Source organism: Colobus angolensis, unplaced genomic scaffold, assembly GCF_000951035.1.
Source record: "Colobus angolensis palliatus isolate OR3802 unplaced genomic scaffold, Cang.pa_1.0 Scaffold383, whole genome shotgun sequence".
NCBI lineage: Eukaryota > Metazoa > Chordata > Mammalia > Primates > Cercopithecidae > Colobus > Colobus angolensis.
In genome coordinates this window covers 1,967,234-1,980,155 of record NW_012117188.1, presented here as the reverse complement: position 1 = coordinate 1,980,155, position 12,922 = coordinate 1,967,234, and the positions used below count along the sequence as shown (strand labels likewise).

General features: G+C 42.3%; 1 protein-coding gene across 3 annotated transcripts in view; it reads right to left on the bottom strand.

The window, feature by feature from the left end:
- The window catches only part of NIM1K (NIM1 serine/threonine protein kinase), a 94,595-nt gene that overhangs the window by 34,678 nt on the left and 46,995 nt on the right, over window positions 1–12,922 (bottom strand). For 2 of the 3 annotated variants that reach the window (XM_011954479.1, XM_011954481.1), the window contains exon 2: window positions 6,468–7,466. In XM_011954479.1, coding sequence (XP_011809869.1) covers window positions 6,468–6,759 — 292 coding nt within the window. In that variant the 5' untranslated portion in view covers window positions 6,760–7,466. Of the gene's footprint in view, window positions 1–6,467; window positions 7,467–11,977; window positions 12,102–12,922 lie in introns of all 3 variants that reach the window. The other variant, XM_011954480.1, reaches the window with a different exon arrangement.

Here is a 12,922-nt window from a genome sequence, read left to right as displayed (position 1 = left end):
AAAAAAAAAAAAAAAAAAGAAAGAAAAAAAGAAAAAAAAAAAGCTCTTCAATAGCTTTCCAATACCTAAATGACAAAATCCAGATATCCAAGAAGATTTTCCATGATCAAGCCCCAACCACCTTATCTCTTTGCCACGACTCTGTGCACCTCATGCTCTAGCTTTGCTGAATTACTTTTAAATCTCCAAATACTCCCCACACTGCTTCATGCTTCTATGTACTTTACACCCTATCTCTCTTTCTGGAGTTCTCATTCCCCCTTCTCCTGTGAAATTGCTCCTCAGACCTCGAGACCCATCGCAAGCCTTTCCTGCTCAATAGACCCTTCCTGGATTCACTGGGCACAGGTAAAGCACATTCTTGCTGCCTTACTGCGGACAGCACTTATCAATTGTTTCCTGTCTGCCTCCATTAAACTATATATACACATAAACATATATATACATAAACATATATATACACACATAAACATATATATACACACATAAACACACACACACACACATATATATATATATATATATCAAGGAATGAAGGCCAGTCACGGTGTCTCACACCTGTAATCCCAGTGCTTTGGGAGGCTGAGGTGGGTGAGTCACTTGAGCCCAGGAGTCCAAGACAGCAGTAAGCTTTGATCGCATCACTGCACTCCAGCCTGGGCAATGATGCAAAACTCTTCCTCAAAAGAAAAAAAACAAAAGGAAGGAAGGAATGAATTAATAGATAAATAGATAAGTAAAGTGGGAGGAAGAAAGGGTCCTAGAAACATGAGACTAGAGTAACAGAAGGAAGAAGTCGGAAGGGCAGCAACAGAAAAAAAACACCCACATCCACTGCCACTTCTTTTGTTTGTAACAACAGATGGGACATAAAATATTCAGAAGCCAAGCGCATCATCTCTTACAAGAAATTTCTAATCAACCTAAAAGGGGGCTCATGATGACTTTCAACCTTCCCTATCAGCTTGGAGAGCACAAGGGAATTCCAAACTGTGAGCTATAAAAATAAACCCCGGCCAGCAGGGACCCATATTGGAGCCTCCTTTGTAGAGATCCAGAGTACTTGGTGATTTGTATTTCTTTATTTTTGTTTTAACTTTTTAGACTACTGTCGTGGGAGCTGCTCCTGGGGTTGAAACTCTCTGCTTTCCTGGGAATCTCCTCTATTATCTTATTCAAACTGTCCTTATATTCCTAGAAAAGCTGATGACAATTCTGGGCAAGTTGGTTTACTGAGGGGGCCATATATGTACAAACTGCTATCTATTTCCCTGCCCTTTTTGCACACACTGTCCCAGAACCAGCAGGTGAGACTGTCTCTTTGAAAACAGAGCTACTCTGTAGCAGGTTAGGTATAAGGAGGGCATGTCAGTGAGGCCACACAAGGCGCCCACCCACACCTACACAGCAGGAAAATGCCATGCTCTCTGAAACTCATGGGGACAAGTATGAAGTTAATTTTGCAATACAACAGACAAGAAGTCTTTGGAACCCGAGAAGTCAGTATATAAACACCAATTATTATTCCACCTTTTTTTTTCTGTCCTTTAACATACTATCCTGTCTACAGAATTGGACACTGTCTTGCTCCCAGCTTGTAGAAACTTCTCAGCTTAGCTAGCTAATGTCTCTATGGTAGATATGTCTGTCAATTTTCTCCCTTCTCAGAGACACTTCTTTGGACCTTTGGCTCTGCTGAGACAGCAGTGGCCCACGTGACTCAAAGGGCTACAGCTCACCGACATGGGCATGCCCTTGACTCAAAGGTAGCTCCTTGTCAACTGTCTAGTAAGCAAGTATATTCTTTCTCTTTAAAATTTGAACTGAAACAGAATGAAACACATGGGATGGAGATGGTCAATAACGCTGAGAGTTTATGTAGCTGTGGGACTGGCAACAACCATTTTTGGCCATGTATACCTTCGGATAATTAAGTGTGGAAAACCATTTTGCAGCAAGAGGTACAAGGATGGAACAAATTCATCAAGAAAAGTAGAAATGAGAAAGCACACAGCCCCAGAGAAAGTGAAAATCGAAAGAATATCATCTTAAGACCCAGCCCTACTTCCCTGCTGTGGGTACATAGAATTCCCCTGTACTCAATACACCTCCTTCCATGTGAGTTCCTGTGAACAGGGTCTAAACCTTGGGACAGCCTCTTCTGAGTCTCCATTTCCTCATTTGTAAAACATGGGAGAACTAGATGATGTCAGTGCTTCCCAAAGTGGAACCTTTAAGACTCACGAGACTGAAATGATTTTAGGGCATGGAAACAGCCTTAAATAGCACTGAATCACAGCATTAAAACAGGACTCCCATTTCAGCTCTCCTCTAATTCTCCTAATTAAGGCAAAGAGAAAGTCTGAGATTGATTGTTAGTATGTTTTAAAAATTACTTTGTTACTTGGTAATTTTCCTTTAATATTTTTTAATTTGTTTGCATTATATTTATTTTTACCATCACCTTCTATTAATAGTAAGTGATACTGGTTTTTTGTTATTGTAATAACATTAAATACCCTTTGAAATAAGTTTAACTAAAAAGTAAAGTTATAGCAATGACAGCTACCATTTTGAGTGGTATATATGTGGTATATATGTCATGTACTTCACATATATTATTTCCAATTTCCCCAACAATTCTAAAAACCATTATCTCTATTTTACAGCTGAGGCAACTGAGGACCAAAGAGATTAATATGCCTAAAGTCAGAAGCCTATAAGTACTGAATGAGTATTCCAGATAAATTTGTCTGGTCCCCAAGTCCACGCTTTTCCTGCTGTCCCATCCTGCTTGCTTTCTATTGGAATCTAACATCTGAACCCACACTTGAACGAAACTGCTGAAAGTTAGCCTTATGCAGTAGCCTTTGCTCAGACTGTAGCTCTGTGACCCTTCTGCAGCATTGGACACTTTTTTCTAAATTACTCTCCTTGTTTGGCTTTATCCAACTTCTCTTGTAACCTTCCAAATCACATCTTCTGTCTCGATTTTTGGCCTTTCATCGCCCTATGCGTTTTATCTTTTGTCTTTCATGCTGGCTCTAGACTACTGAAAAGCAACATTAGTCCGTATGAGACAGCTTGCAGTGAGCCGAGATCTCGCCACTGCACTCCAGCCTGGGCAACAGAGTGAGACTCTGTCTCAAATAAATAAATAAATAAATAATAAAAAATTAGGCCCGGCGCGGTGGCTCAAGCCTGTAATCCCAGCGGGCGGATCACGAGGTCAGGAGATCGAGACCACCCTGGCTAACACGGTGAAACCCCGTCTCTGCTAAAAACTACAAAAAAAAAAAACTAGCCGGGCGAGGTGGCGGCGCCTGTAGTCCCAGCTACCTGGGAAGCTGAGGCAGGAGAATGGCATGAACCCGGGAGGCGGAGCTTGCAGTGAGCTGAGATCCGGCCACAGCACTCCAGCCTGGGTGACAAAGCGAGACTCCGTCTCAAAAATAAATAAATAAATAAATAAATAAAAATTAGCCGGGCAAGGTGGTGCATGTCTGTAATCCCAGCTACTCAGGATGAGGCAGGAGAATCACTTGAACCTGGGAAGTGGAGGTTATGGTAAGCTCAGGCACTCCAGCCTGAGCGAGACTCAGTCTCAAAAATAATTAATTAAATAATTAATTTAAAAAAAAAGACTGAGTAAGTGGGAACTGCTTCTGCCTGACTGCCTTTACCTGGGACATTGGTCTTTTTCGGCCTTCAGACTCAAGCTGAACATGACTCTTCCTGGGTCTTGAGTCTGTTGGTTTTCAGACTGGAACTTACACCTCTGGCTCTCCTGCACCTCCAGCTTGCTGACTGTGGATCTTGGGGGCAGTCTCCATAATTGTGTGAGCCAGTTCCTTGTAAATGTCTCTCTCTCTCAATCTCTTTCTCTCTCTCTCTTAACCTGTCTCTCTCTCTCTCTCTCTGTCTCTCCCCCCTCTCTCTTTTCTGTTGGTACTGTTTCTCTGGAAAACACTGACTAACACACCAATCCTCCAGATTCTTCTCTTTGGTATGGCCAGCTCCTTACTCTTTTCTATTTTGACTGACATTCACCTAGCTCAGGATATTCTTCCCTGTGGCTGGACCATCACCATAGATTCCTGATAGCTCCCTGTCTCCTGTATCTCTTGTTTTACAGCTTTCATTCTCATCACTATATGGTTAACCTTCCAAAAGCCCAATTCTAATCACAAAAATTTTAAAGTCTTCATTGTAAGAAAAACAATCCAAAATCCTTGGATAATGGTTCAAAGTCCCCTATGATTCAGCCACAGCTAAGTTTTCCAGCCTTTTACCCCACTTCCCCTACTGTTACGGTAACTGTACTATATATGTCATTTCCCTACATTAATGCATTTGTTCACATTCTTCTCTAGCTAACCCCTAACCCTCCTCTGTCCTATAGTCACTGCCTATCCAAAATCTTATCCTTCATTGAGGTGTATCTCAAATTTGATCTTCACTTAAAGCCTTTCACCATATTCCTAAGGTGGAAGAGTCTCTTTCCTTCCTTTAAGTTCATAGCTTTTCTCTTCTGTTTTTCAAATTCTGGTTTGTATTATACTTATTTGTACACCTCTTCTTTTCCCTTATCCTGGAGGATGAAGGCTGTATCTATTTCATCTTGATATCCCCCAAGGCCTAATATAGTGCTTCTATTGTTCACCTAAATGAATAATAAATGAATATTCTCTCAAGTGAAATGAAATTTGAAAGTTAAACATGGCATGGAAACCTGACACAATACCTCATAATGATTTAAAATACAAATAATACTTGGATTATCCATTTGTGGCAACTACCAAAAAAGTACTATTTTAAAAGTTGTCTGCAGTATGTGCAAGTTGCTGTAGGCAAGTATTTCTTAGTGCTACATGTTAGTTAGAATCACCTGGAGAGTTTTCAAATACTACCCATGCCCAGTCCCACTCCAGGCCAATCACATCAGAAGCTCTGAGGGTGGGTTCTGGGCACTAATTCTCTTTTAAACCTTCCCAGGTAATTCTGACGTGCAGTCAGTTGAAAACTATGGCTGTAGGGCATGGCAGCTGCATCGATCTCAGTTTGTGTATTGGGCTGGGCAGGAATGAACTTCTGATAAAGATACTTTAGTTGATCTTCGGTTGCACAAAGGCAAGGCAAAGCTTATTAAGCAACTGCAAAATGATGCCACTAACTAACATTTGTTGAGCACTTATTAATCTTTATGATACCCTATGAAGTAAGCACTGTTATTGGCTGCATTTTATAAGTGAAGTATCTAAGGCTCAGACAAGTACTGTAATTTACCCAGATGAGTAAGTAGAATAGCCAAGATGTGAAGATATGAACCCAGATACACAGGCTTCAGAACAAGGGTATAGAAGATATGAAACTCCAGTGACTTGGGAGTGTGTGGGGCAGTTGCCGGGAGGAGGTACACGTATGTACACATGTGTGTGGAGCTTTTCCTATAAAGGCCAACCAAAGGGATTGGAGGGGCATGGGATTGGGGGTTGGAGAAGAAAAGGAAGCAAAAGACGACTTTAATATAAGAAAAAAGAGGCTTTGGAGACATGGTGGCTGACTGAGTCCAAGCAGAGAAAATGTCAATCAGGGACTCTCGGGAGATGGTAGAGTCCACAGGTTTTAGGACTCAGTAAATTATGCCAAGTCATAAAGTGTTCTTTTTCTGTCTTGTAAGTCCCTTATGATAATCCCCAGACTTCTGCTAAGTTGGGGAAGTGCCCACAGTGGGGTCGGAGCAGCAGAGGGGTGCTGGGCTCTCCATATGGTTTCTCCCTGAGGCCAAAGTGCTGGGCACTGCTAGTCCAGAATCTCAGAGTGTCCGGTAGCCAAGCAAATGTGGAGTGAGGAGCCAAACAATGAGAGCCAGGACAGGGTGGACTGAACAGAAAAGGTCCTGAGATCAAATCCTTTTTTCTCAAATATGACAAAAGTAGCAGCCTCTGAATGGAAGGGAAACTGGACCCTGCTCTCCAGAGACAGTGCCCATCCAGAGGGTCTCCTGTGCTGCACTGTGCCATTGTCACTGAGACACAAATATAAATGGAAACTATAAATATGGGCTTGGGAGATGAGGTGGCTTGTTTCCAAGTCATACTCCACTCCACTTCTCGAAGGCCTCACCAGAGAGGATAGATTCTTCTCATGTTTGAGTGGGTTTATCTGCATGGTATGGTGGAAGGGTGTTTGGAGTCAAAAACCTCTACAATTGAACTGAAGATACATTTACCTTCTTTGGATCTCAGTTTCTCTATCTGCAAAATGGAAAAAAAAAATATTGATCTCACATGTTTACTGTGAAAATTAACTGAGAAGACCACAGAAGGCGGCTGGCACAGGATGTGAGCCTTGCAGGGGATCTGCTGAGGTCACTTTACTTGCTTCCTTAGCCCTGGCCACCTAACCCTGTGCCTACACTAGGTCCCAATACTGCCAGGGATGACCCTTGGGAAGTTGGATCCTACCTTTGGTTAGGGAGTGAATCCCGAGCTTCACTTGGGAGAAGTTGCCACTTCCGATTTCCCCTCGAATTCGGTAGAAGCCTATCCGTTTCCCCAGAGTGATCTCCCTCACCACCTTCTCATCTTGGGACATGTCCTGTGTCAGTTTCTCGAAGGGCGTCAGCTGGTGGGGCTGTCCTTCCTCGCCCTCCTTGCTGCTCTCGGTCTGACAGCCACTTTCTACACTGTCGCGCCGATCCCACCGGGCATAGTGGGGGTTCACCAGGCCGCCTCCATTTGTATACACTGCAGTCATCGTCCACGGGGGCTCACGTCTCCATCTCAGCAACGAGCCACCGATCAAGGGCAGGTTGTGCAGGAGCAGAAGAGGCTCAGAGGGTGGGAGATGCCAACTGAGGACAGCAGGTGCCCAGGGTTCAAGAGAGTTTTCCTGAGAGCTGAGCAGCCTCCCTCTCGGGTTTAGTGAGAGGAGGGCAGTGAACGTGGTAGGTGAGTCTGTCCAGCCCAGTCAGGAGCTGCTCGCCTCACTCAAGACATTTCCCACCTTTCCTCACATTGAACTTGCAAGCTCTAGCTGTACAATTAGGCACACGTTACATACCCACTGCCTTGATGGGACTCCAGGAACTTTCTGGCCAGACGTGGAGTCTGATGGTTTGTGGTAGGTGGCTGTGCCCCAGGACAAAGGCTTCTGTTTGCTATTCCCCTTGATGGCCAGAGAATCTTGCACTCTGGTGTGTAAATGCCCCTGGGAGGACCTCAAGACCCTGCTGCGGGAGCTCATCTCTGACCTTCATTTCGTGCTTCTCTTGCTGTCAAGCCGCAGGGCCCTGGAGACCTAATAATCTGGACCCCAGGAAAGAAGAAACTTGCAAATAAGCCTTCTGGTCACACAGGCAGCCAGAGAAGGATTTAATCCCTGCAATGTCACTTTAGCTGGCCTTTATTTAGATGAGCCTTCCTCTAAGCCGTGAGCTGTCTCGAAAATTTGGCTGGTTCAACCTAAGAATAAAGAGCAAGAAAATTATTAGCCTATGCTAATGTACTGTACAGGATTTATAATGAATGTGAAACTGCTTTGTAAGCATTGATCTAAAAGTACTCCACAAATTTAAGTTATGACTCATATCAGTAGTAGATGCTTGATTACACGTGATCTAGTAAGAAGAAAAGAGTATATACACACACCTCTCAACCTACATTTTAGAAAAGCCCCTAGGGTCTGTACATATTTCCAGCAAAACAATTTTTCAAGTTTAAGAAAATATGCATATTGCCTTGTGTTGCTTTAAAACCAAAGTTTAAAAGTAATATGATAGCAATGATGACAAAGATTCTGGATTACTACTGGTTTTCAAAATTTCTCATATGTATTCAAATAGTAATATTTTATCTCCTTTACTACTTTCTGTTCTTGTACAACCTGTCCTATACTAGTTGCTTCCATTCTTTCTTCCTATGTCATTCTATGATAAAGGCTGATTTTTCCTCCTACATTTACTTTTTGAATTTTTCTGAGCAGGTGTCAGTGTCTAGGCCCAGCACCTTATTTTGAAGATGTGGAAAAGGAGGGTTTACAGCATTGCTGGTGATAAGAAATGCTGCCCAGCTACGATGTCTTCCGGATTTTTTTTCTGCACTCTCCAGCAGGAAATACTCTCTTCCTCTCTGAATTCCCACAGCACTTCGTGCATTTTCCAAATGTCCCATCTCAATGAAGGTGGGAACTGGTTTTGACTCATATGTATGTCTTGCTCTCCTCCTCTCTCCTTCAAAATGGAGTATAAGTTCTTACATATAAAAGTGTTTACTAAGAAAACGCATGTTAAACTTGATTTTTGGAGTTGAGCATTCCAAACCAAAAATTTGACTGAAAACGTGAGAGACTGCCTTGGATGTATGGATTTCCAACTCTGCTCAATAATATCACATTATTACAATTAAGCATAAATAAGGCTTCCTAACTTTATACTTAAGGTTAAGTATGGGGTTGCCAAATAAACATAAATAACGGAAGTAAAGGGGAGGTTGATGCCCAGTACTGCTCCTATTTCGGGATAGGGAGAAAGGAATCTGGAAGAAGGATGAAGAACATAGGCTTAAAAGGGACCAGGTATCAGTAACTAAGCACATCTCTAGGTGAGAGACTGATTAGGATGTTTTTTAAAAACATTTTTAAGATAAAGGTCCCCTTAGCAGGGTGTGTGCCTGTAGTCTCAGCTACACCAAAGACTGAGGTGGGAGGATGGCTTGAGCCCAGGAAGTAGAGGTTGCAGTGAGCTGACATCAAGCCACTGTACTCCAGCCTGGAAGACAAAGCCGGACCCTGTCTCAAAAAAACAAAACAAAACAAAAAAGGTAAAGGTTCTTAATTAGAGTGAAGAAAATCTAAGTCACTGATTCTTCTTTCTTTTCTTTACCGACGTCTACCTCCCAAAGTGTGGGGATTACAGGTGTGAACCACTGTACTCAGCCAAAATCACTGATTCTTAATCATCCTGAAGTCACAGACTCCTTTGAGATGCTAACAAAACCTATGACTCTATCCCCAGGGGAAAAAAATAATCCTCACCCATACAATTTGCATCCGATTTTAAGATGACATTCTGAAACCCATCAGGTTAAGAATCTCTGTGAAGGCCAAGTGGCACTAGATCTTCCCAGATTCCTGGCAGAAGAACACCATGCAGCTTATGACAGACTAGAATGAAGTAGTAATTCTGCAAGAAACTTTAGCTTAACATAAGGCAAAAGAAAATATGGATTTTCCATAGAATGCAGTACTTGATCACTTTGTGTTCTAACAGACTCTGTGAAGAACTTACTGGCTTTGGGTCCTCATGACCATGCTGTGCTTGTCACCAATGTACTTGGACCACAACTACAAAAGCACCAGGAGGGCGCCGGGTACAGTGGCTCACACCTGTAATCCCAACACTTTGGGAGGCCAATGTGGGTGGATCATCTGAGGTCAGGAGTTTGAGACCAGCCTGGCCAACACGGAGAAACCCTATCTGTACTAAAAATACAAAAATTATCCGGGCATGGTGGCACACACCTGTAATCCCAGCTACTCGGGAGGCTGAGGCAGGAGAATTGCTGGAACCCAGGTGGCAGAAGTTGCAGTGAGCTGACATCGTGCCATTGCACTCCAGTCTGGGCAACAAGAGTGAAACTCTGTCTCAAACCTGTGCTTTACTCTTCCCTCTGTCTCTGGGAGTTCTGCACAGTAGCTGATAAAAGTTTGTTGAAGAAGGAATGAACTAATTTACCAACTAACCCACCATTACACTTCGGTATGAGTTCGTAGAGGCAAATATTTTTATTTTTTAACTACTAACACTATCCCAGAATTTAATCATCTCAGACAGCTTATTTCAGTCCGCATTTCTAAGATTTGGGCTACCCTTTACTAGTTATTAGAATTCCTAGCCCCATCTTCTTATAGAGGTAAAAGCTTAGTCCAAAGTCCATCATCCCCCTGAGAATTGTGAGACAACTGCTTAGAAATGCAAGTCTCCCCCATCCCTGCCACTTTGGAAGAATTAGCTCCCCACAGGCGCCCAGGCCTCCTGCCTCCCTCTGCACCTGCTCCCCTCCATCTCCTGCCCAGCTGTTGGTTCAGGGCTTTTTCTCTGCTTTCCTGTTCCCCAACTTTCCTGATTTGGGCTCTATATCCTGAGCTCTATTCAGGCCCTGGGATTTACAGTAGAGTTTGAGACTTCAGGTGCCTCCCAGAAATTCCTCTCCCTCCCTTCCCAATTCAACAGAGAGGGAGGGCTCAGATACAATTGCCAAATATTATCAGTCTCTGTCTTGAATTACGTACCCTACACCTACAAATGAAACGTCTTGCAAAATGGTCTTGAACCAATTCTCTTGCCTTAGTGGTCGAGGAGACAGTTAATCTTCCATTTAGATCAGATAAAGTGTTTTTGTTACACTTTTACAGATGTTGCTGTGGTTTGCATTGAGGATGAATTGCAACTTGGGACAGCTAGCAAACCAATTGGGGGAAAAGCCAAACGCCTATCTCACTCCTACTTCAAAATAAGTTCCAAATAAATCATCTAAGTAAATGTAAAATAAACAAAAAAATGAAATACTAGAAAAAAATCAGAATTTTTTTTATGATCTCAGCGAAGGCCATAAAAGAAAACATTGAATTTGACTACATAAAGCTGTAATTTTCTGTTTGCCCGAAAGTATCATAAACAAACAGGCAAAAATCAAATGATAACCTTATAGGGAAAACTTTTCAACAAATATAATAAACAAATAAAAAATAAACAATTTTCTAAATGAAGAATTTTACAAATTGATTTTTAAAATACCAATACCCAGCCAGGCGCGGTGGCTCGCACCTGTAATCCCAGCACTTTGGGAGGCTGAGGTGGGGGATCACAAGGTCAAGAGATCGAGACCACCCTGGCCAACATGGTGAAACCTCATATCTACTAAAAATACAAAATATTATATTTTGGGCGCAGTGGTGCACATCTGTAGTCCCAGCTACTCAGGAGGCTGAGGCAGGAGAGTCACTTGAACCCAGGAGGCGGAGGCGAGACAGTGCCGAATGCCAAGATAGCGCAACTGCACTCCAGCCTAAAGGCAGAGCGAGACTCCGTCTCAAAAAAAAAGAAAAGAAAAATACCAATATCCTCCCAAAAAAGAAAAATGATAAAGAACATGAGCAGACATTTCACAGAAAATACAAATGATTCCATAATATATATACTCAATCCTATAATTAAAGAAATACCCATAAACTACACTGAAACTAGATTTTTCACATATTAAATTTGAAAGCTGCAAAAAAAATTTTGATAGTGCACTGGTGAGAGATAGTATGGGGAAACAGGAATTCTCATTCATTGTTACTGGAAGTATAAATTGGTACAATTGCTTGGAAGGAAATTTGGCTATAACTATTAATTACAAGTGTATGCGTTCTTTGCTTGCAAAGATGTGTATTTCTGGCATAAAGATGGATGTGAAAAAGAATGAGTTACAGTATCCAAGATATACGGAAGAGTGTGTATAAAATGATAATCAGGAGTGTAAGAAAGGGCCAGTCGTGGTGGCTCATGGCTGTAATACCAGCACTTTGGGAGGCTGAGTGGGGTGGATCATTTGAGCTCAGGAGTTTGAGACCAATCTGACCAACATGGTGAAACCCCGTTTCCACTAAAAATACAAAGAAATTAGCTGGGCATGGTGGCACACACCTGTAATCCCAGCTACTGAAGCAGGAGAATCGCTTGAGCCCAGGAGGCGGAGGTTGCAGTGAGCCAAGATCTCGCCACTGCACTCCAGCCTGGGCGACAGAGACTCCATCTCAAAAAAAAAAAAAAAAAAAAAGTGTAAGAAAGCGGAGGGAATCCCTAAAAACAGGTAGAGTTATTGCATTTGGTGAAGGGACTTGGACAGGGGAATGGAGTGGAAAAAAACATATACTTTTTACTGCTTACTTTTTCATATGATTTACATTTTTTTCATGTGCGTATATTTACCTTTAAAAAGAAAACAGGCTGGGTGTGGTGGCTATAATCCCAGCACTTTGGGAGGCCGAGACGGGAGAATGGCTTGAGTCCAGGAGCTCAAGACCAGTCTGGGCAACACAGTGAGACCCCATTTCTACCAAAAAAAAAAAAAAAAAAAAACCAAAGAGAATTAGCTGAGTGGCACACACCTATAGTCCCAGGTACTCAAGAGGTCAAAGTGGGAGAATCACTTGAACCTGGGAAGTCAAGACTGCAGTGAGCCAAGATCACACCACTGCACTTCAGCCTAGGCAACAGAGCAAGACTCTGTCTCAAAGAAGAAAGAAAAAAAGAAAAGAAAAAGGAAGCAATTAAAAACATTTAATGTGTTGCCACCTTACATAGTTGGTGTACAATAAGTTTGCTTTACTTTTGGTTACACAGGGAAATTATCATACCTGATTATCTAATATCTAATGGATTGCTTTTAAAATAAAAAGATAATTCAGGACTTCTGGTGAAATATGAATTTAATGATCTCATTTATTTCTACTTTATTCCAAAAACCAAAAAACCTAAAAACGACAAAATAAGAGGAGGAAAGGTACAAACCCATGAGGATAAAAAGAATAAGAGAGGAGGCCAGGCACAGTGGATCACCTGAGGTCAGGAGTTCAAGACCAGCCTGACCAACATGGTGAAACCCCGTCTCTACTAAAAATACAAAAAATTAGCCGAGCATGTGGCGCATGCTTGTAATTCCAGCTACTTAGAAGGCTGAGGCAGGAGAATCACTTGAACCCAGGAGGCGGAGGTTGTAGTGAGCCAAGATTGTGCCATTGTACTCTAGCCTGGATGACAAAAGCGAGAAAAAAACGAAAAAAAAAAAAAAAAAAAAAAAAAGTGTAAGAAAGCGGAGGGAATCCCTAAAAACAGGTAGAGTTATTGCATTTGGTGAAGGGACTTGGACAGGGG